General features: G+C 42.3%; 1 protein-coding gene across 1 annotated transcript in view; it reads left to right on the top strand.

Annotated features, from left to right (window-relative positions):
- LOC138503906 (mucin-5B-like) overlaps nucleotides 1–24,259 on the top strand; it is a 447,355-nt gene that overhangs the window by 227,378 nt on the left and 195,718 nt on the right. The window contains exon 19 of the mRNA XM_069623991.1: nucleotides 17,016–17,167. Coding sequence (XP_069480092.1) covers nucleotides 17,016–17,167 — 152 coding nt within the window. The remainder of the gene's footprint in view (nucleotides 1–17,015; nucleotides 17,168–24,259) is intronic.

Below are 24,259 nucleotides of genomic sequence, written 5' to 3'. Positions count from 1 at the left end.
GCTCTCCAATTGATATATTACCACTCAGAGTTGCCTGTGATTTTTCCCATGTTTTCAAGACCATATTCTTTACCTCTATGATGCTTCCTTTTCTTCAGACATCCCCTCCACTATCTGGAAACAGTCAGTGATCAAACCACTTCTAAAAAAACAACCATAAATGGATCCTACAGAGCTGGAACATCTTCATCCCATTGCCTAACTGGCTTTTCCATCCAAACAACTCGAAAGAGTGGTAGTGACACAGAAGCAAACTTTTGTTGACAACTCTGGACTACTGGATAATGTCCAATTGGCCTTTGGGCACTTTGTAGTACTGAACTAATAACTACCTCAGTTGGTTGTAGGTCAAAGGATCGACAGTAAAAGGGTCGACAGGTCAAAGGATTGAATTCTTTTTTTTTTCTTCACATTTTTTTTTTGGGGCGTTCCCCTCTACCCCCATATTTTTGCTAAAAACCACTCCCCCCCAAAAAAACCCAAAAATGTGAAAAAAAACAAAAAACAATTCGATCCTTTGACCTGTCGACCCTTTGGTGTCGATCCTTTGACCTGTCGACCCTTTATATTTGACCCCTCAGTTCGAGACCATCTAAGAGAAAAAAGCAGACAAATACAAAACTAGTGCCTTCATCTTGCTAGATCTGTGGGCAACATTCAAAATGGTCAATCACCATATTTTATCCAATAGGCTCTATAATCTAGGATTCCAGAGCTCAGCTCTTAATTGGATTCATTCTTTTTTGACAGAGAGGTCGTCACAAGTGCAGTTAAGTCACTTCTCCTCACAGTCAGTCTCTTCCTTTGAACAGTGTCTTCTCACATGAATCTGCTCTGTCGCATTTATTAATCAACCAGTATCTTGTTCCTCGAATGTCGTGCAGCTATCAGGAGTTTTCTTCTCTAATTACACAGAAGAAACTCAGATATTGATCTACAAAAAAGAGTGCAATGATAAATTGTCTGGTAAGATCAGACTGCCTGTTCTCGTTTAAATGCTGGGTGGACTTGAAATGTTCAAAAATCAACCCTGATAAAACCTAGATTTTAATTGTGAATGAGAAAACTAGTCCCTGGACTACTTGATTTTGTCCAAAAACCATTGGGCACTGTCCAAAGCCCAAAACGGATTCTAAAAATCTGTGTATTATCATGGACAAAAAGTTTACACTGAAAAGTCAAATTGTGTCAGTTACACAAATGTGCTTTTTTCCCTATAAGGAAAATAAAGCATAATCTCTTTTACTGATCCTTTTCACAACATGTTTTATTTATTATTTATTTAGTTATTTGTTCATTTGTATAGAGCTCCAAACCCGAGGGTATCTGGGCGCCTTGCATGCTTTACAATTCACAATATTGACATTACATTTCAGGTAGTTACAGTAAGGTGTGATTCACATAAATATAATTATTTCCAGCATTACCTAGCATTATGCATGCACAGAGTCTATTATATACATTTCTTTACAGAGATAAGTTTGGTTAGACCTCCTGAGCAAAGAACCTGGTTTTTACGTTTTTTTCTGAAGGTCCAAAATGAAGGTTCAGCTCTAATAGCTGGAGGCATAAAGTTCCAAAGTTTGGCTGCTAACACTGGGTATCTCTTACCCCCTGCGTTCTGTAGTTCGAATCTGGGGATTTTTAGGAGATGTTCTTGAAATGAGCGTGTGGGTCTACTAGTTTGGTTTTTTGAGAATGTGTTAACCAGGTATTTAGGGGCTATGTTAACTAGACATTTATGCGTCATGGAGAGAGTTTTGAAGGCTATTCTGTCTTGGATTGGGAGTCAATGGGCCGATTTCTTGGCAGGCGTGATGTGGTTGGATCTTGCAATATTAAGAGCTGCCCTTAAGGCATTATTCTGGAGGACTTGTAGTTTTTTTAAGTTGCAGCTGCTCGTGCCTAGGTACAGAGAACTGCAGTAGTCAAGTCTTGACAGTATCAAAAGTCTGGCTAAGGTAATGCAGCTACCAGTTGTTAGAAATGGTTACAAATTAACTTGTCTCGTCAAGTGAGGAACAAGTCCAGCTAGATCCCCAAAGTGTTAACTTCTTTGGCCACTTTAATGGTGATATTGTCGATTATGAATGAGTTGTATTGATTGTCTATTTTCTTCAGCTTATTTTGAGGTCCATTTTGTCATCATTACAACATAAACCATGGGTAGAGATCCAAGCTTGTTTGGTGTGGTATATTTCATTCACTAATTACAGGTCGGTGCCATAAGAGCCAGTGATAGGGATGAGGATCTGGGTATCATCAGCATAATCAGTGTAGAAGACACCTAGTTTATCCATGTGATCAAAGAAAGGCTCTGTAAATCTGTTGTACATGTAGGGGATACGCAGGATCCCTGTGGAACGCCACAAGGCACTGAGGGCTGGTTCAGCGGAAGCAGTCCTTGCAAATACCCTCATTGTCCTGTTGGATAGGAACAACTCTATCCATAACACAGCTTTGGGGGAGATGTATTTGCTGTATTCAAGTGTTTGCCGAGACCTTTGTGGTCAACCACGTTGAAGGCCGCCGATAGGTCAAGTAGTAGGAGAAGCGCTAGGTTGACATTATCTTTTAACTCGTAGATTTGGATTTTTAAATCTAACAGTGCAGATTCCTTACCATGACCTGGTCTGAAGCCAGATTGGCGTAGGCTCAGGAGATTGTTTAATTCAAGGTTCTTTTGGATTTGCAGGTACACTGCTCTGTTTCTTTAGGAGAAAGGGTACTGTAGTTGTTGGCCGATAGTTCGTTGATATGTTCAGGTCTAAGGTTGTTTTTTTCAGTAAAGGAAGAACACAAGCTTCTTTTAGATTGGTTGGGATGGAACACGATTCAAAGAAAGCATTTTTAACTGGTTTAAGGCTAGAGATTTTTTTTTTTGCTTCAATGACTCTTATCAGGGCAAACTCAAACTGTTTATCGTTTTGTGAAAGGTTATTATTATACTCCGTGAAATGAGGGTCATATGATAAGCTGGGAAGTTTCTTCCCAATTTTCGATTGGAGTAGTGTCATTTTATCTAGTTAAGCTTGCTGTATTTTAGTGCACCAAGTGGAGTCTTTAGTGCAAGATTCTTGTGGTGGCACTGGGGATTCTAAATCTCGGAGGATCGTGGACAGTTCTTTTGAGTCAGAATTGACTTTGGCAATTCTTTCATCATAGGTCGTATTTTTAGTTTGGATGATGGCAGTTTTGTAAATGTTTGAGGCGGTGGTGAAGATACCTTTATTGGTGGTTGTTAGTTTTTTTAACAATCTCCTTCTGTGGTTCTTTTTGCATTACCCGTAGTTTTAAGATTGGAAGTGTACCAAGTATTTAGGTGATCACATGGTTTGGCTTTTTAGTGGGGCAATTCTATCTATGGCCTGTCGTAGGTTGTGGTTGTAGAGCTCAATTAATGCTGAGGGGTCCTTCTTGGCCAGGATGGGTTGATTGGTGATAGGTTTAAGTAAAGGCAATAGTTTTTCAGTTGTTATATTGCATTTGTTTCTTGTAGGTGCTGGTGATGCAAGATTCCTGATGAATTCACTGGTATCATGTTGTCTAGAGTTTAATATCAGTATTAACTCAGTACTTTCAAAACTTTGGACTTTATGACTCCAGAGAATTCAAAATCCTGCAGCTAGAGCCCTATTAAAACAAAAAAACATGTCACATGTTCTTGGTACTGTGTCCCTACATCAGTTTCCAGTAAAAAAAAACAAATTATATTTAAGAGTATGCGCTTGATTTTTAAAAGTCATCAATACCCAAACTCGAACCCTCTCTCAAACAAGTTGAGCTTGTACACATTGCTCTGAAACATATGCTCCAATCAGGATAGACAGCTTCTTGTGCCTAGATGCCAGAAAGAAAGGCTGGGGGGTTGTTCTTTTGTAGTTCAGGTATCTAAACTATGGAGCATCCTTTGATTAGCACTTCATAGGGTATCAGATAATATTATCCCCATAAATAATGTTGCCATACACATGGTCGCCGGGAAACGGCACAGGCAACCTTATTTATGTGGATAATTTATGGGGTAAATGGGAGCAGGGGTTGCGGGGGTGTCCCTGCTTCCTTTAAAAACAATATGGGGGTTGCAGGGGTGTCCCTCACAGGTTCCATATGTTAAAATCACCACAATAAAACGTTGCCATTCTTGTATGGCGACAATTTTGCAGGGATATTAACACATGGAACACTTCATAGAGGGTCTAATCTACTTAAATTTCCAAAGCAGTTTAAAACCTTTCTTTTCAATCTGGTTAAGACTAAACCTTCCCAGTAATCCTACAATTCATCCATCCTACAGTGCCATGGTACCTTTGGGTGAATGCAGAACTCTATTTTATTTTCAAGTTTGTTTATTGGCATTTATCATAACATAATGACATTCGGCGAGTTGACAGTACCATTTTATGCAATACTTTTGATGTTATACATTGAGCCGTAAAAAGCTGGGTGAATGCAGAACTCTATAAAAAACACTCTTTAAAATAATATATCATGCTTTCATCCTTTTGATCGGTGGATTCCTCAATGACCTTTGGTGCTTGGAATAGAGATAACCTCAAATATGAAAGATCTATTTGGCCACTCATATTAATTTTCATTATGCACACATTTGCCGATTTGGGAAGGTGCAAACGTTGTCCTTAGTAAATGGACTTTTGCCCCAGCATACATACATCTTAATCTAAAGTCAAAAAAGGGATTTAAGATGGCTCGTTTACCATTTGGTATAATAACAGAATGGCTAGCTTTTACTTGATACAATGTGGATGTAGAAGGTTGGATGTCAGCTTAGCACATACATTTATTCATTTGGCATCTTGAAGAGCACACTATGCACACTGAAGTATACTAGGTGCTGTGGTAATCAAGAGGCAGCAGGAGCAAAATGCCAGAGGAGACATTCATGCTTGGTTGAAGAACATGAGCTTTATAAGTTTCCTGTATTGAAGCAAAGGTGAGGCTTGGCGGTGTTAAAAAAAAAAAGTTATACAAGGATCTTAAACCCACATAGAATCTTGATCACATCTGCCAATGTGTTTGTAAGTGGGGACAATCAGAAGATGTTGGTCGGCTGATCATAGGTCTTTCATCAGGAAGGATGGTTAACTACTGGTGGCAAGGTGTGACAGTCAGAACAATGCCGCCATTTGTAGATCATACATAGAAGTTCAAAATTGATATTTTTTCTTACAGGGAACATTTTAGTTCTCTTAGTGAACTGTAGATTGTGAACTATTTGCAGATGTTGGTAATGGGACATCTTGCAGCATTATGAACCATCGGTCACAATCAGGGCCCTAGCAGTACAGGGGTATATGAATCAGGAGTGAATATCATGGGGTGCTTATGGCTATTAGATATTCTGAAGTAAACACCTTCCCTCCTAGCACCCACCACCACCTGCAATGTATCTTTACATACCAGTTGGATTCTGACTTGGATAAAGTTCATGGAGGAGAAGGAAGGGAGTGAACAACTGCTGCTGGTGGTACAAGGCAGCAAAAGAAAATAGAGTGCAGGGAGCTACGTGTACAGCATGAGGGTGCAGCTAGGGGAAGAGGTCCAAATCCAGAGGGTGCCAAATTAAGGTTCATGCAAGGATCCTTCTAGTGTCCAAGGAGTCCAATAGAGTACCCAAATGATCCAAGGTATACAGGTAAGGGTCACGCAGAGATTGAATCCAACACTATCAAATATGGACTGGGCAAAAGTCAATACAGAGAACAGGCACAGTCAAGCACACCGAAACAACAAGACTTCCTAGGACTGGCGGAAGGGGAACCAAACAGGAGTCAGTTTCAGGGCAGTCACAAATACAATTGCTGTACACTGAACACTCACCATTGTTGAGCAGCTTCCGTGTCGTAGTAAGTCTTCTTAATAGATTCTTTGGCTTCATGTCTGCCGATACCCGGAAGCGCCTGTGTCATAGAGGCATGCAGCCTGTGTGATTGTCATGGAGAGCCTCTGGGATGTGTAGGTCTAACCAACTAGCAAGTTGACAAGCACCCATGTATGTATATGTTATCAAACCGACTGCTGCATGGTGCTCCCAGGGAATGAAGATGAGGATTTCCTTTTGGGGCTTGAGTTGGAAGAAGCATGCTTTCATTACTCCCCAGATTTGCCAGCTCATGGTATAATTAGGATCCCAAACAAAGGCACTTATTTTTCCTCTCTCAATGTGTTGATGATGAGTCAATGAATGAGAAAAGAGATGGACTCCTTTTCTTCAACAATGCTTTGGGCCATGGAGAAGGTATTCTGTTTTCATCCTCTTGTGTTTCAGACTGTTTCTGAGCTGTGGCTATCCCTCAAAGGCTGTTAGGACTCTGGACATGTTTACTAATAGGCTTTCATCATTGATGACTTGCAGATAGATGTGGGTTTCATCCATGTAAGACTGGAAATTAATATTGAGGGTGTGTAAACATTATTTTGTGAGGTGTCACATAAATGTTGAAAGGAAGCACCGAAAGGGGAGAGCCTGGGGGGCTTCATATAAAAACATGGTATGAGTGTGACATGAAGTTTCCTAGTCGTATACATTTGTGATTCTTGGACAAAAAGTTTTGAAACCAGCTCAAGTTCTGTCCAGCCACACTAGAAACTGTCCCGAGCATTTTCAGGGGGCAAGGATGGTTGAACCGCTGGAAGGTGGCAGGAGTATACATGCAGATTGTTTTTATTGCTTCCAGAAAACTCTTGATGAGGTGCTAAAAGTCAAACACTGGATTCCATTTCACAATGATACCCAAGCTCCACATAAGCAGGAGCAGCTAGCTTTTATCCTTTATTCATCATGTGTTTATCATCTTCTGCCTACCTGATGAGTTTTGTATTTGACCACAAAGACCAAAGGTGCTGTTTTGATGAATTGAGGAAATGTGTCCCTTCTCCCCAAAGGGGAGCCACCACCAGTGAGACTAGGGTGGTGATCCCTCTACACAAAACCCTCCTTAGGGATTTGGGCAAGCGGGATCTCTCTGGGAGTGACTTCACTTCAGGGGACACGCACTCCCAATCTAGTAAGGCTGTAATATCTCCCTTAGTTCTAATGACCTCAGTATTCTCAGGGAAAAGACAATAGAGAGAAATGCTGACTTAATGGGGCATTTAATAATGGTGGGTGTGGTTGCTAACCCCTCATCTAAGCTGCAATCCATGGACCAATGGTCTATTTCACTGACTAAAAGACTTCACATATACAAAATCATTCCCTTGCCTGTAGGAGAAGAAGTGCTGAAATGAAGCCAAACAGCTGTAGGAAGGATGCAAAGAGCAGTGCCGAGGCTGCGTGGAGGCAGGACCAAAGCCAGTACTTAGTGGACTCAGACTCAATGTAATGCTGATGAGCCCAGGAGTGCTGGTGGAGAAACGCTCCAGGCTCTCTATCTGAGAGCCATCCCGCCACTGTGCCTGGGAGCAGGTCACCACTGTTGGAAGCCTGGAAAAAGGGCCCAGAGAAGGAGGAAACCGCCACTGATGGAGTGACCGCACCTCCCGGAAGAGAAGACTGCAGAACATGAATGAGAGAGAGTGGAGGGTGGTGGAATTATACAGTGAGCCGTTGGAAGTTTAGAACTTCGTGACCCAGAGGCCTGAGGGGGCCACTGAAGATGCCCACCTGAGACATAAAGACAGTGAAACCATATCCGTCTCTAGTAGGGGGAGCCCTAGAAACTCAAGTATAATAGATATATCCCAAAGGGGAGTTCCAGAAAGATGTACCAAAGAGGCGCCTGTGCCTGTGAGTCACACCAAACAGGAGAGAAGACCGGAGGAAGAGCAACCCATATCCCCTATGCCAAAATGGACTGATTGAAAGCAGAATCCAAGAGAGCGAAAAGGGCGTGAGTCAGAAATATATACACAAGGCCTGGGTGTGAGTCACCCCCAGCACAGGAGAATATTTGAGGAAGGAAAAACCATATCCCCTATGCCGAAAGAGACTGATAGAAAACAGAATCGAATAAAGTCAGAAGAGGGTGAACCAGAAATATATACACAAGAGCTAGGTATGAATCAGCCCGAACAGAGGAGAAGACCAGAGATGGGTCTCTGCGATTGGGCTAGTTCACCCGCCAGAGACATAAAGCCAATTTACAAAGATTTGATGAGACCAAATAACCGAAATTGTTTAGAACAGTACTTGAATCAGATGGGTAATCAGAATACATAAGACTTGAGGAAGGAGAACCCATTTCCCTTGTGCCAAAAGTGACTGCTAGAAAGCTAAACTCAGGAGTAACGTCCCAAAGGGGAGAGCTAGAAAAATATATCCAAAGGTTGGGTGTTAGCCCGAATGGAGGAGAAGACTCACTATAGGTCTAGGTGAATGGGCTAGTTTGCCTACAAGAAATACAGAACCAAGATACAAAGGTCTGAGGTGACAAAATACACAGAGATATTTACCCTCAGTCTTACACCAGCTATTAAAACAAAGTGGGAAGTACACTTATGAAACTTATCAAGAATACATGGCAGGACCCTGCAATTCAGTCATTCATTGGAATCAAATACTTTCTGAGAATTGTCACAACTAAGAACTAGGCCTGAGGATTATAAAGACTTTAAAGAGAAATCAGAGAAGAGGACTACCTCTAAGATTTTTTAGATATCTGTTCTAACAGTGGCAAGAAGCTCAAAGTCTGGGGGAGCCTGAGAACAACATTTCAAAACATGTACAGTGGGAGGGGGTCAGCCACCACCCAATAACAATGGCCTTTGGTGCTGTCCACTGTACATGTTCCCATTAGGGGGGCGTGGCATTTGGCTGTAGCCACTACACATCTCTTTTGGGCCCACTAGCTAGGGCCATCAGCACTGGCCAGTGAGCACGGCCTTCAGCCATACCCACTGTGTATTTTAGAACACTTCCAGTCAACTCGCCATGGCCTCTGGCCGTGTCCACTTTCCACGCCCAATTCACTGTAGCTGTACCTTGAAATCCTTCTATGTGTAATAATCAATTTTTGTTTTAAAAGCTTTAAAAGCTTTTTTCCCATAACCGCGGTTATGGTAGCAATGTACTATAGATAACCGTGGTTATCTGTAGGCGTACGATAGCTTTGGTTATCCATAAAAATGGCGCAAAATCAAAAATGTTTCCCTTTCCTCCCAGGCCCTCACCATGTGTCCTCCTCCTTGCATGCTCCCACCCGAGACCTCTTCCATGCCCCTCAACACTCGTTGTTTCGTGTGATGCACTTTCATTCCCAATCTCGTTTTCTTTCATAACTGCAGCTGATTAACCGAAGCTTTGTGATAAGGTTTGTGCTCTGAGCCTAATCCTTAGCCCATCAAACTCCTCAATTTCACATAGTGTCCCCTTTCCCCCTCCCCACCTCTAGTCTGATGCCAATGCGCCTTTTTTCCACCTCAAAATGACATTTGTTTGTACATTTAGTTTTCGGCTAGCCATGGTTATTCCAGTAATGTCTTGCATAAAAAAATGGCTGCTTTTCATTTCTAAAAGCCACTCTGCTGTCAAGCACCATGCATGACATAGCTATAATTTTGGGAGAAGGGGGTGCTCTCTTCTCTATCAAATATTTTAAAAACTACTTGATGCAACAACCACAGACCCCCACCCCTCAGAAATCGATTCAATGCTTTATGCCCAAGTTGTTTCGCACCTGGTCCAATTCCATCAGCGCTTTTGGATGTGCACTGTAGCAAAATGAATGGGGACTAGGCCGAAACAGCATTTTGTATCTTTCTTAATAGCATTTTTATTTTTTAACTGATCTTTCCCAAAGTCTCCAGTCAGGGGGCGGGGGAGGAGGCTACCATGATGTAATTTGTGATGTGATCTTTGATTTCCTGGGTGTTTGTTTTATCAGTTCATGGCGGTGGCACTAGTTATGGTTGCATGGCAAACTGTGACTGGCGCAATTCTTGGTTTTTTCGATTTTTCTTTGAAACCATAACATCCCTTTACCAAATGTTTTTCACAGAATTTGATAGATTTTTACCAGTGCAATTTAACCATGATGTCCCTTTTTATTGTTTTTATTGAAATGTATGGTTATTATTAGTAAAACTTAACCATAACATCCCTTTAACAACATTTCTTCACTGTATTTGAACATTTTTTATAAGTGGAGATGTTTCAAGATGTTACATCACTGTAATTGAGTTATTAATAATTCACTTTTAACATATATAAAAGGACTATAAAGCGACTTTAAAAAACATATTTTTTACAACGCAACGATGTGTGTTGTTTTCAGCAGTGCAAGCTGGGGCAGAGAGTCATTGTTGAATTGCCTAGGGCATGAGACTCGACAGTGCCCCCAGCCCCACCAAACCACCCCCGTCATCCACTGCACATTGCCTGCATCATGGCCAGTGTCCATTATACCCCTATAATGTGACCAAAAGCCGGTGCTAATGGCTTGCAGCCATGGCCAGTCTCCACAATCCATGGTTCATGGGCTTCAGTCATGACACAGACCCCAATAAGCAAATCGGAGTCGACAACCCCAATGCCATTGCAAGATTTCTTTTCCCATTTAAGCCTACCGACATTTTCAAAATGTGACCACATAGCTGGTCCCTGGTGGCCATGCCCACTTTTACCCCATTGCCGTTTGCAGAATTCTTTTTCCCATTCAGACCTATCCCGATTTTAAAAATGTTACCACAGCATGTCTCTGGTGGGGCTTTAGCCAAAGACAATGGACATTTAAAATAGTAGTAGATAAGGACAACAGTTGTGAACAGTAGACAAGATCTGGTCAGAACACTGAAATTAGAAACATTAGTGAAAGAAATCAACGACATGAACACACCCTCACAATGAAGAACTAATTTGTGAAACAACACAAAGCGAGGCTGCAAAACAAAGTGAGAGATGAATTTCAGAGAACAATCATGAATCAAAGCAGGCACAGCAATGTCTTCTGACTCGGGAGGGATTGTTTTGATTGATATTAAAATTGTGTTGAAAAGGGAGGTGACAGAATTAGTGGGAGCAATTAATCTTTCTGGCTACACAGTGGAGTCATGCATGAGAAGGTCCTTGGAAATTATATGAAATAAAAGGCAGACTATGAACAAAGTTCACATCTGTAATCTACTGAGGTGTGAACTCCTCAATCAAGACAAAGAGAAATGAGTTGGAGTTCATAACAAAGGACTTTCACTACACGAGAGCCAACCCAGTGATCATAGGAAGAGCAGTTTTTGGGTGGCTTATAGCTTTGGCGCTGTTCCGTGAATATGAACAAAGCTATATGGCCACCTCAGAATTATTTTGCAAAGTTGTGTGTGGTTTCATCAAGGGGGGGCCGGGGTAAAGTCATAGAATCCTCAAGGACAAAAAGTGTGTACATACATTTATTGCAATTCTACATACACACTAGTTGTCCTTGACTTCTGATCATCTATCTTACCTCTACAGCTGCCTATTGATTGGGGAACACTCATGGGGATTCTTTTTATCCCTAAAATGTCTGGGAACTAGCACCACTTGACTCTTTGGATTGCTTGATCACCAGATCCAAGTGAATGACTATATCAAGACAAGTGAGGTCTAGTATGTATTGTTATTTGAGATATGATATTGATCAAAAATTGACTGTATTATGTTTTTTGCATTGTAGATTTCTGAGATGAAGAAATTGGAACTTTGTACAACAAATGTTCATTCCTGATGAAGGGTTGTTAGCCGAAACACATAGAGCTCAACATATATATATATATATATATATATATATATATATATATATATATATATATATATATATATATTTTTGTTTTCTGTGATTACATTTCTTTGTGATATACCTGACTTATTACTTTGCGAACTATTCCTACAAACTGGTAGATATATATCTTCTGAAATAATTCACTGAGATCAGTTAGAAGGTGTGCAGGGGGCATGAGGGTCCTTAAGTTTAGGACTCTATCTTTGTGTCAACAAAACTAATGAACATCTGTTTCAGGATCTTTAACCTAAGTAAAAGTCCTCCATCCTTTGTCCAAAAATCCTGAACTGACCCTTACACTTGAAACATGATATAATGTGTACGATGGGGACTCACAAAAGCCATTCTGAAGCTGTTTTTTTTCCAGAGATCCAAACAAAAGTTCTAAGGTGTTGAAACCAAAAGACCTACAATGTTCTATTAGAAAACAAAGTGGGGATGTTTACCCTTACCCTATGTTTCTTCAAACCTTTCACCAAGTTTTCATTACTTTGGGGAAAAGACTATCAATGTTCCATAGAGTCTCAAAAAGCATCTCCAGCCCTATATTCCTTTCTTGGCTCAACATTTTAGTGCACAGTTCAAAAGGAGGGACCTGTTCTCCATTAATGTTCTCTGCTGTATTATGCCTCCAAAGGCTTAAGCAAAATACGTATTTCCCTTTTCTTTCCTTCTTACTGTTCAATTATTTAATATGATTACCTTTACTCTGTTGTTTTGGGGGGTGGGGTGATCTTCCTATGAATTGACTTTGTCTATTCAATGTTTTTTTATATCCAAGTAATCCTACTTTGTTATCCTTAAAGGGGTGTGGGTTTTCCCTTTTTTTACATCTTTAACAGTTCTTCTTATGACCCCTGTGGTATTCTCTTACCAGGGTACTTGCAACTTTCTCATGGGTCCACAAAAAGGGGAATGATTCTTCCCTTTTCTCAATTACGTATCACTGTTTCACAATATTTCTCTTCTTGTTCCTGGTTTACTCTCCTGCCAGGATGTTACACTCTTTTCATAATTATAATTCTTATTTTATAAAGCGTTTAATACCAGCGAGTGGTTTCTAAGCCCGCTATTGAGATTTGAACCTGTGTTGCGCTGCGTTGCCTTGCTACCAAGACAGACACGTTGTGTTGCTTCCAAGACAGATGTGTTGCCCCTGAGCTATCCTTCTGCCTTTCCCTGGCCACATAGGCGAAGCTGCCCTCCAGAGAGTCGGTGGCAGTATTGGTAGATTCAACACATACCTCATAGACTGTGGATAACAAGAGAACCCCTGCATGCAGAAACTTGATGTAGGAGTTCTTAAAATACCTTGACAATGTGGATTTCAAGTGAAATCTTGCATACTGCAACTTTATCTCCGAATTCCTTAAGCATATTGAGAAAGTGAAGCTAATTGCAAACACTGCATGTGAGACACATAGAAAAGTAAAGCTGAACTGAAGTGAATCAGTGCATGTTGGAATTTGGAATCAGAACTCCTAAAGGTTATTGAGAGAAAGGAAAAATCATTGCATGCTTCAACTGTAGTTGGAACTCTTAAAGCACATTGTGATAGTGAGATTTAAAGACAAGTTGGCGAAGTATAGTTGACATCACAATCCAGAACACCAATGACTTTAACCAACTTGAAATTCATAAATAAAGACAATGTTTCTCTATCTCTATTGGGTTACATCAGATTCTTTCGCTGACCTTCACAAATAGAGTATGAAGTAAGATCAAACCATACTTTACTCAGAAGTCCAACATAAGGAAAAATAAGACAACTCTAAGAATGTAGGAGCTGTCTTGAGATTGAGCAAACTGTTGTTGCAAACGTCTACCCCTATCTGAGGGTTATCAAGATTTGAGGATTGGCTTTATGCAACACATGTATTCATACCAACAGCCGATATTCGGTTGCTTGATTCAGGCTGTCATACAGGTCATGATCTCAAAAGGCTATTTCAGAAGGTTCATTAACCAGATCTGGCATATCATTGAGGAGCTTCATTTAGTTTAGAGAAACATCCCAGGTCAAGACTACAGAGGAGATAAATGGTGTTCTGCTATACATATTTCAAAGGAAAGATGCCCAAAATTAAAGTGGTGTGAAGGTAGCCACATAGATGTGTGATTAGCCACTCTGGAGCCATAAAGTATGATGTCCTCCACATTTTGGTTATACAGAGTCTGCCACTATAAATGCTGGCTGCCTGACACAAATCAATTTCCAAACAGTATATGGGGATCACATCCAGCTCAGAAGGGAAGTACATACATACCTCCCCGGACCATCACAGCTTCCCAGGTAAACTCTGTCCTAAAAAAAACATTCTTAAAGAATACCACCCATGGGGAAGGCATGATAGACAACCAGATATTCTTAACTGAAAAGAGAGGACTCGTATACATGATGGAATCATATCGCAATGGTGATGGTCACCCTCACTGGAAGGTATTGTTTCTGAAAACCTTTTAATGATGAGTAATTGATGTATCCATTGCCCATCTTCCTGCAGCACATTTGGAAGTAGCCATGATGCAAGACCATGTTTTGAGTCATTTCTATAATTTTATGAAGGTGGTTTTACATCAATGCCTATTATCCATATCCATTTGAAAGAGTAGCCATTAATGTCAGCAGTCTGCTTCACCCATGTAAACGTGGGTTCTGTTATGTTCTGGTTACATTTGGCTAAACAACTTTCTTCCCAAAAGTGTTACCTTTGCATACTAATATGATTCAGAACATTCTGAAATTGTTAATACCCAAGTTTCCTAATGTCAGTTTCCCAACTGTGTCCTTTCATCATGGAAGAGATGGGGGTTCTTAAAGATCAAAATACTACAAACATCCATATACATGCTCAGAATAATACTGGACTGGTAGAGAGATTTAACAAAACCCTAAAATCATCTATGAAGGTTGTTGACTATGACACACAGAATTGGGATGCTTTGTTAGCCTATGCCCTGTTCGAAGTCTGAAAGAACTGCCATTTTCTACCAGTGTCACAGGTGTTCCTCTTTCTGCCTGACCTCAACAGGGTTCTTAGATGCAGTCAGTAAATCTGTGATGGTGAGGAAGGAACATTTGCACAATGCTTGGGGACACAACAACATAGACATAAAAAACAAATGACTAATCCACAATTTACTGCTGATTAGAAGAGTCCCCAAACAATTCCATTCATTATTACCCAATTTAGGTGTTTCTCAGCCCAATAAAAATGACAGGGAGGAATAGGAGTTAGCACACACATGATGATGGTCCAGCATAGAGTAAACGATGATTGGAGAGCCAGAAAGCAGGAGACCACAGAGCCTGCTAAAGGTTGCTGTGTAACGCCAAGGTGATAGCCTTTTCCCTAGGATGGAGACAGATCACTGGCTTCCTGAAGGCTGTACGTCCAGCCCTCACCAGGGTAAGAAGGCAAGGAGAAAACTATTTAACATGCTTACTTTGAGCTGTGTCCCAGATCCTAGCAGGAGCCAGAGACCAGAAAGAATGATCCAAAGCCTGTTGATGGGCTCATTTCTGGGAGGGCGACCCTTAGCTGATGGGTGATGATGAACTTCATCCTGTCAATGGTCCTGGCAAGGGTGAAGAAATACCTGCTAGTAACAGTGACGGTTGTACAGTGGCATGGGTCTGCAATTACTTCCACTAAACTATCCTGTAAAGTAAGGTCTAGTAATAAGTCCTGGTAGAGATTTGTAACACCAAGCAGGCTAGGCCGGAGATCCACAGACCAGAGGGTGACAATTTCTAAAAGAATAAAACACCCAAGGAGATCCAAAGAAGCATTCTGGGTGCTATATTTGTGAGGCTCTGATTGAACCAAAAGAAGTGCACTGGGCCCTGTATGCCGCAGACGGTATACCATAAACTTGCGAACCCTGACAAGGACTGTAGGTTCTTTTAGAGTAGTCATGTCCACCTTATTTGGTTTTCCCATCCTGATTTGTGAAGTTTACTACTTTAGTTCTAGTGGAAGCTGCCTTGATGTGTAGGTGTTGATTCCAACCCCATTTGTGTGCCCGTAAACCACAAATAAAGGTTCTGAACTTAAAAGTGGCCTTAACACTGCCACATAAATCTGCCATTCTATATGGAATGGAACACTACACTTTTAGTTCAGAGGTAGTTGTATATAGTACATAGTAAATTACTCTTTGTAAGTCACAACCTGTAAAAATCAAAACACCCCATTATAGTAAGCAGGGCAGGGCATTTAAGACTATGATAGCATAGCCTCGAGTCAGTACCTGTAACCAGGCCTTACCATTCTGCCCTGGATTATTTCAGTCAAGGGAAGCATATTTCAGAAGCTAGTGCATAACCATGTGCACACAAATACGTCCTATTCAGCAGATAAATAGAGTGTTAAGCGCTTTTGTAGCCATTTTTGACAATTGCAAGTGATAGTTTCCCATTTCGTCTGCAGATTTCAAATGACAGATTTCAGCTATAATCACCCCAACGTTCATAGCTTGGTACATATAACCTTGCTGAGCTCCCAGTGTGAATCAAAGGGAAAAGGGGGGAAAAAGAATATGCCTAGGGGCATTGGGCCAACTACCATTACGTTGGTTTCTTTCATGTGCGTTCTTCCTCAAGTAAGGTTCTTGACCCCTCTGTGGCTGTACCTAGACAACAGAGTGATGTTCACCTAATAACTGGACGAATTGGATGGGGTTGTGTGGCAGAATTCCTAGCCCCAAGCAAGCAAAACAACCCTATCTATCTCATTTGAAGACGTCCTGTTCTTGCGGGACGGCTTCTCACATGACACAGAGTCCCACAGTCAGAGGCAGCCTGCTGCAAAACATTCCAGGCCAATGGTTTCAGTTGTGGGTCGGTTTTGGAATCATGTCAAATTATTTAGGTAAATAGATATACAAGTCCTATAACTCACAGTGAGCAGAAAGTCTGGCAGCAGCTGTATAAAAAAGTGCGCTGACCTCACATGATGCCTCTTCTGAGCACATTACCTTTGGCCAAAGCATGGTAAGAATGTAAGTGATTGGGAATCAGTTATTGTATTGCACACACCACAAACATATCTTTCTCTTGCTACTAAGCTCTGCTGTTTATGTTCAGCTATTGCATCGAAATTGACAACACAGGTGCGGATACAGATATTTCTGTGCATCTTCTTAAAGGGGCAGTGCCATGCTGAAGTTTGACTTTGGGAAGACATTGACAGTGCTTTCCAAGTCCCTACCGAATACTGATTTGAAATGTTGCACAGATGTGTTGGAATCTTTTTCGTATTATCTATGTGGAGACTAATTGTCTTTTCGTCGTTGCAGCACAGCACAAAATGCATCTCTGGCTGCGTGTGCCCAGATGGCCTGGTGATTGATGGCAACGGTGGCTGCATTCCTGCGGACCGGTGCCCGTGCATGCGCAATGGCAATGCCTACCAGCCTGGTGAAAACTTCACAGTTGGTTGCAACACATGGTAAGGATTTTGTCATTGGTAGTGGCTGCTTGTGCGGCTTATCGATCTCAAATCAAGCAATGGCAGCCTTATACAATGAATTGACAGAGAATAAAAACATTAAAACGAGCTTGGTGGAAAAGTGCCAAAAACACTCGGAGAAGTCACCAATATGCAATCCCTGAGTTATTGCATTGGTTAATTAGGGCACAGCCATGTGCTGGGCCCAGGTTTTAGGAGCCCATCTGACTAGCTCAGGTCACATGTAGCTGTTCTGAAATAATCCTTCATACAAGAGATAACCACATCAGCACTCCCAAATTGGGGACTTCCATCTTTGCCAAATCAAGACATAAGAGAAGAAGGATATATCGATAGGATGGTAAGACAGGTGAAATAGGGACTATCTTTCCATGTTGCAATGTATTGCTAATTGATAATGTATGGCAAAGATCCATTGGGGCAGTCTTAGAACAGTCTCTGTGTGTGCACCCTGAGGACTACAGCCAGAGGGCATTTGTAAAGAGGGCAGGCTTTCCTTTATTGAGATCATCATTTCTGGACTGCCCACACATATTCTAAACATATATTTGCATAGACAAGTGTTGTGGCTTTCATACGGGCATTGCAAAGAGGGACTGTGAGGAGCAAGCGGCATATGGATGCAGTGGGAACGTGGGGTGATGAGGAGAGGAATAAAGATGGGCTAGGAGCAAGGTCATGTGGTATGGCTAGGGGAAGAAGGGCGAGGAACGGTGAGGGAAAGGGGGCAGTAAGTCGTTAGGTAAAGGTAAGTGTGAATGGTGGAAATAGGTGGATGTTGCAGGGTGCTGTCTGAAGATGCCAGCGGCCTTTCAGCGCTTTACAAGCACATGAATAAATAAAGATACACAGGCAGGGAAAGACATGTTGGTTCAGTACACAGGCAGGTACACAAAAAACGTATGTCAGCAACTGTATTCAGTATGAAACACTTTTTAATGGCCCATACTAACATCCAGCAAGACACCCTGGCTTCAGGTAATTAACAATAAACTGAGATAGAAGAGGCTGATTACAGCAGATGTGGGATATTCCTAGTGGTTCCAAGCTAGCTGGGAGTAGCTAAAGGCAGTGGGACTTCTTGCTAACATCAAAGAATTTTATTTTTCATAGCCCATGTTATAACAAGGATTTTGACATATTTGAATTTGAATCATCCGTGAAATGTGATGATAGCAATTTAGGAGCTGCTCACAAAAACACATGTAGGCAACTGCATCCAGTTGAAGCCATTTCAAAATAGTTAACCGATTTACACCAGGGCACCCTGCCTGAAAATCAGGAATGATCAAATACTAATCTCAGCAGGTCTGGGCTATCCCAAGTGGTTCTCAGCAAGTCTGGGCTCTCCAAAGTGGCTCTGAGCAAGCCTGGGCTATCTCAAGTGGCTCTCAGGAAGTCTGGTTTATCCCAAGTGGCTCTCAGCAAGTCTGGGCTATCTCATGTGGCTCTCAGCAAGCCTGGGCTATCTCATGTGGCTCTCAGGAAGTCTGGTTTATCCCAAGTGGCTCTCAGCAAGTCTGGGCTATCTCATGTGGCTCTCAGCAAGCCTGGGCTATCTCAAGTGGCTCTCAGGAAGTCTGGTTTATCCCAAGTGGCTCTCAGCAAGTCTGAGCTATCTCATGTGGCTCTCAGCAAGTCTGGTCTATCTCAAGTGGCTCTCCGCAAGTCTGGGCTAATTCAAGTGGCTCTCCGCAAGTCTGGGCTATCCCAAGTGGCTCTCAGCAAGTCTGGGCTATCTCAAGTGGCTCTCCCCAAGTCTGGGCTATCTCAAGTGGCTCTCCGCAAGTCTGGGCTATCCCGAGTGGCTCTCAGCAAGCCTGGGCTATCTCATGTGGCTCTCCGCAAGTCTGGGCTATCCCAAGTGGCTCTCAGCAAGTCTGGGCTATCCTAAGTGGTTCTCAGCAAGTCTGGTCTATCCCAAGTGGCTCTCAGCAAGTCTGGGCTATCTCAAGTGGCTCCCGGCAAGTCTGGCCTATCTCAAGTGGCTCTCAGCAAGTCTGGGCTATCTCAAGTGGCTCTCAGCAAGTATGGGCTATCTCAAGTGGCTCTCGGCAAGTCTGGGCTATCTCATGTGGCTCTCAGCAAGTCTAGGCTATCTCATGTGGCTCTCAGCAAGTCTGGGCTATCTCATGTGGCTCATGGTCAACTTCTACTAAATACAGTGCTGGCATTTGGAATTTGAGAGTGTGAACTCTAACTTTTGAGCGCAACAATGACAAATCAATTGTTGCAATATCATTGCCACTGGAACGCACTTCATAGTAATTTAGTAGTTGTATAAAAACCCATATGTCAGCGTCTGGATCCCGATGCTGAGGTATAGGTTTCTGTTTGGAAAGCAGCTAACCTAATCAAATGCCAGAAAATAAATAGGAACCATTTGTATGCACAATCACAAACTAATATTGTGCTGTATGTTACATGTATGTTGCTTTCATTTAACATGGAGCCAACAGATGCTTATATCCTTAAACCTGCTTCAGCACAAAAAGGCTCTGCTCTTCCTATTATAGTTTTAAAATATCAACACTATACTTAAGCTCACATGACAATTTGGACAGGAAAATGAGAACACGTTTTCCTCTGTAACATGTGAACGTGTCCGTGTAAATTCACCATATCTGTCAAACAAACGGCCAAATGAAACCGTAACTCACACTACATAACTTCTTCCCAAAACGTGTTTAAAATATTAAGTAGCTTATAATATTGTGAAGCAGGGGTGTAGTTTGAATTAAAGTTTTAGTCGCAGTGTTGTAACCTTTATGTCACAGAAATGCCTCCTTTGGACTGCATGTGTTTCCTTAATCTTGTCATTCCCAGTGTAGACAATACATTTGTAACCTTGTACTGAATATTTGTATCTTAACATTGGCATTCCAATCATGCTCAGACTTGCCCTATTCATCTGTGTACTTAGCACCTTAGAAACATAGATTTAATTCCAATGCTATCAAATGCAAATAAGTGTTCTTTAAATGCACCAATGATGTGTATTTTGTGAAAAATAAGCCACTTGATCTAAGAGTATCTTTTGTTTATTTAAATGTAAATACAATTTCATGACAATTGGGTTATTTGTTAAAGTGCATATTTCAAACAGAATTGCAAATAAAAAAAGACATTACATCGATAGAAAAGCGCTTCTGTCTCAGGATCCAAAAATGATAAAGCACCCATGCTGTACATCATCATAACCATGATGTTTCTACAATATGAGCATTTTATCATTTATCCATGTTTTATTTTAACTTTAAAATAAGAAGCCGAATGATAACATACAGAAAATCTTCAGAAAGACACGGAGGCGATCATTATGCTTTTCTTCTTTAATACTGCTTCAAACACAGCTCTTCAAATCATGAAAACTTTTCTTTTTTTTTTTTACAATAAATGTAAAACAAACTTCCAACTTTATCCAACATGGATCATCTAAAACTGATCAAACTGTGTCCCAACTACATTTCCCATGAGGCCTCAGGTATCCTGTAGTCCCAGCCTCACTGTGAGCCACTAATGGGACTCCCTCTCATGGTATAAATCCTCCTCTGCCTAGGTGCTTTCCTCTTCTTTTCTGTTGCTCTGACTGCACTCGCATTCCAAAAGTCTTTGCTTTAACCACTTGCATCTGTCTTCCTGCCATAAGTATCGAGGGTTGCCTCACTCGGATATAACATTGCATCACTCTCTTGAGTTTTTCTGATCTTCCCCTTAAATAAAAATTCAAAATAGATATGTTAGGGTGGGGAATTCGCTGCCTAATCTCCAAGGAAAAAAGTCACATTAGTATCATAGTTTCAGACATCCATATAGCGACATTCCCTCAGGGAGGGATAATGATCGCCTCTGTGTCTTTAATAGAATCAAGACTTCCTGCGCTATGCGCTTTGGCAATCTTTATTCTATGACAAGACCAGAGGTGATCATTATGCTTGTTCAAAGCTTTCAATCACTGCAGATGCAATGTTCGCTAGAGGCTTAAAATAGAAAGTTCTGAACGTAGAATCACTAGACCAGTCTGCTGCTTTCAAGATCTCTTGCAGCGGAACTCCAGCTGCGAAAGCTCCTGAAGCCATGGATCCCCTGGTCGAATGAGCTCCGAAGACAGAAATGTCTATGCCCGCTAGCTCCATAATCTCTTTCACCCATCTCGCCATGGTAGCTGGGGCTACTGCTTTGTATGGCTTTCTTCGCGCAATAAGAAGCTGAGTGACATTATGAGGTCTGACCGCTGCTATTGCTGCTTCATAACACTTAATATGTCGCGCCACGCATAGCTTGCTGTTGTCTGGGAAATAGGGGTAGTTAATAACTTCAGAATTTATCTTGGTACGCTGTGCCAGGTTGAACGCTATGCCTTCTGGGTAAAAGATCCTTCTGTCAATTTCTAATGCTTTGACGTCTGATACTCTTCTACAGGAGATCAAACAGAGTAATGTAGCTAGCTTCCCTGACAGTTACCTGCCCGATAGTAAATCGTTTCAAGGCCATTGTTCGAACAATTGTAAAACTTTATTAACGTCCCAAAGTGTTGTAATATTTAGGTAAAGGCGGTTTAGTAAGCTTTACTCCCTTAAGGAGTCGAGCCACTGCTGGATGTTCTCCTACAGGCTTTCCATCTATGTGCTTGTGACCCGCCGAAATGACTGATCTATAAACCCCTACTGTCCTGAAAGCTCTTCCCTCATCTGTCAAGGATGCTAGGAAGTTTAGTATATGCTCTATAGGAGCTGAAATGGGAGAAATACTCCTCCCCCTGCACCATCTGACCCAGGCTTGCCAAGCGGAATCATAGCTCCGGATTGTGGAAGGAGCCCATGATACTTTGATAAGTTCTGTAGCTTGCTCTGAAAGCCCTGGCAGGCCCCATCTGTGCCTGAAATTTTGCATGCTAATAGGTGCAGCGTCTTGTTCTAAATCAACGGATGTGGATCGCCTGTCGGATTGAGAAGGAGATCTGTCCTGTGGGCAATCCTCTGCGGGAAATCCATAGAAAGTTCCATCAGAACTGGAAACCATGCTTGCGACTTCCATTCTGGTGTCACTATCACTAGCTCTGCTCCTTCACTGCGTGTCTTTGCTAGCGTTCTTGCCAGCATCACGAAGGGGGGAAAGGCATAGTGAACTGGCCCCTTCCAGCTGTGCAAGAACGCATCTGTTCCGGCTGCTTCCGGGTCCAGCCTCCAGCTGAAATATAATTCGGCAGGTGGGCATTCAGTCTCGATGCAAACTGATCTATACCGAAAGGGCCCCATTTCTGTTGCAACTTCTCGAAGACAGATTCGTGCAGCCTCCAATCGCTGGAGTCTGTCAGATATCGGGAGTTCCAGTCTGCTACTGTATTTTTCACTCCTGGGATATATTCTGCTTTTACTGCTATCTCCTTTTCCAAGCAAGTATGCCAAAAACCCTTTGCTAATTCTGCTAGCATCTTGGATTTCGTGCCCCCTAGTTTGTTGATGTATCTCACTGCTGAGATATTGTCCATTCGTAGCAGGATGCAGCATTTCGCTTGATCTTTGGTAAATGCCTTGACCTCGAATGATCCTGCTAAGAGCTCCAGACACTTTATGTGCATCACTAACTCGTCTCTTGACCATTTCCCGCCTGTTTCGATGAGCCCGCATCTCGCTCTCCAGCCTGCTCTGCTGGCGTCCGATTCTATGACTATCTCTGGGATGGCTCCGAAAATGGCTCTGCCGTTCCAGGCCTCCATGTTGCTGAGCCACCATTGAATTTCTGCCTTGCTGTCTTCGTCTAAAGGAACTAGATGATGATATCTCCAACCCTTCTGAAGGTATCTTATCTTGAGCCTCTGAAGAGCTCGATAGTGTAAAGGGCCCGGGAATATCGCTTGGATCGAAGCTGGTAGGAGGCCCACTATTCTGGCTAGATTGCGAAGCGATATAACCGGTTTCTTCAGAGCTGTCTTTAGATCCTTCTTTATCGCTCTGATCTTGGCGCTGGGAAGTTCTAGAGAAGCCCGCCTTGTATCTATCACAAAACCTAGGAACTCTATTCTTTTGCAAGGCATCAAGTCCGATTTCTCTAAATTGATGAGAAACCCCAGCTCCGTAATCTGTCTGCTTGCCCATTGAACCTGACTTACTAATCTCTCCATGTCGTCGGCCATAAAAAGAATGTCGTCTAAATAGATGATCATTCGAATGCCTTCATCTCTGAGGGTGGCTGCTAGAGGCCTCATTAGTTTCGTAAATGCCCATGGGGCTGAGGCTAGGCCGAATGGTAGTGTCTTGAATTGCCACCTCTGGTCCTTCCAGATAAACTGGAGAAACTTGCGGTCCAGACGCGCCACCGGCACTGTCAGATAGGCGTCTTTCAGATCTAAACGCGCTAACCAATCCCCTTTCCTGAGAAGGTCTGCTAGCAGATGGACTCCCTCCATCTTGAAATGCCTGTAGACTAGCCAGCTGTTCAGCTCCTTCAGATTTATAACTGGTCGCACCTTGCCTTTCCTGTGCACTAAAAACATGTTGCTCAGGAAGCCTGTCTCGTGAGGCAGCGCTCTCTCTTTGGCTTGCTTCTTCTTGTTTAGTAAGGTCACTTCTCCCGCTGCGCAATGTAAGCGCGGTGGGGATTTCCTTTGCTTGGGACAGCTCACAAAATCTAACCTGTAACCCAGCGCTAACTGGAGTACCCAAGCGTCTGCCGAAAGCTTTCGCCAGTTGTGCAAAAAGAGCACAGTTCTGCCCCTCACAGGTGGGTATACTGTCTTTCAGACTCTCACCTGAGATTTTAGACTGGTGCCTGAAGTAGGCTCTCCCTCTTCTTCCTCGGCAGCTTCTGCCTCTATTTGGGAAAAAGGCGTCTTGCTGCCGCGATTCCCAGTACTGGGCTCTCGGTCCCTGAGGCCTTCAGTTGGAGTTAAATCGGCCGGTCGATCGGCCTCTGTATCGACCGGCCCCGGCAAAAACTTGCCCGGGGAAAACTTTCTTGATAGATGCCTGTGCTTTCTTGAGGGCTGTATAGGTTCCTACGAACCGGCTCATCTCTTTCATGAAAGTGTCCCCAAAGAGAAGACCTTGAGCACCCTCTCCTGCTTCATAT

This window comes from Ambystoma mexicanum, chromosome 11 (genome assembly GCF_040938575.1).
Source record: "Ambystoma mexicanum isolate Mex_15411 chromosome 11, UKY_AmexF1_1, whole genome shotgun sequence".
NCBI lineage: Eukaryota > Metazoa > Chordata > Amphibia > Caudata > Ambystomatidae > Ambystoma > Ambystoma mexicanum.
The sequence above is the reverse complement of the archived record's forward strand: the minus strand, read 5'-3'. Positions and strand labels throughout refer to the sequence as shown.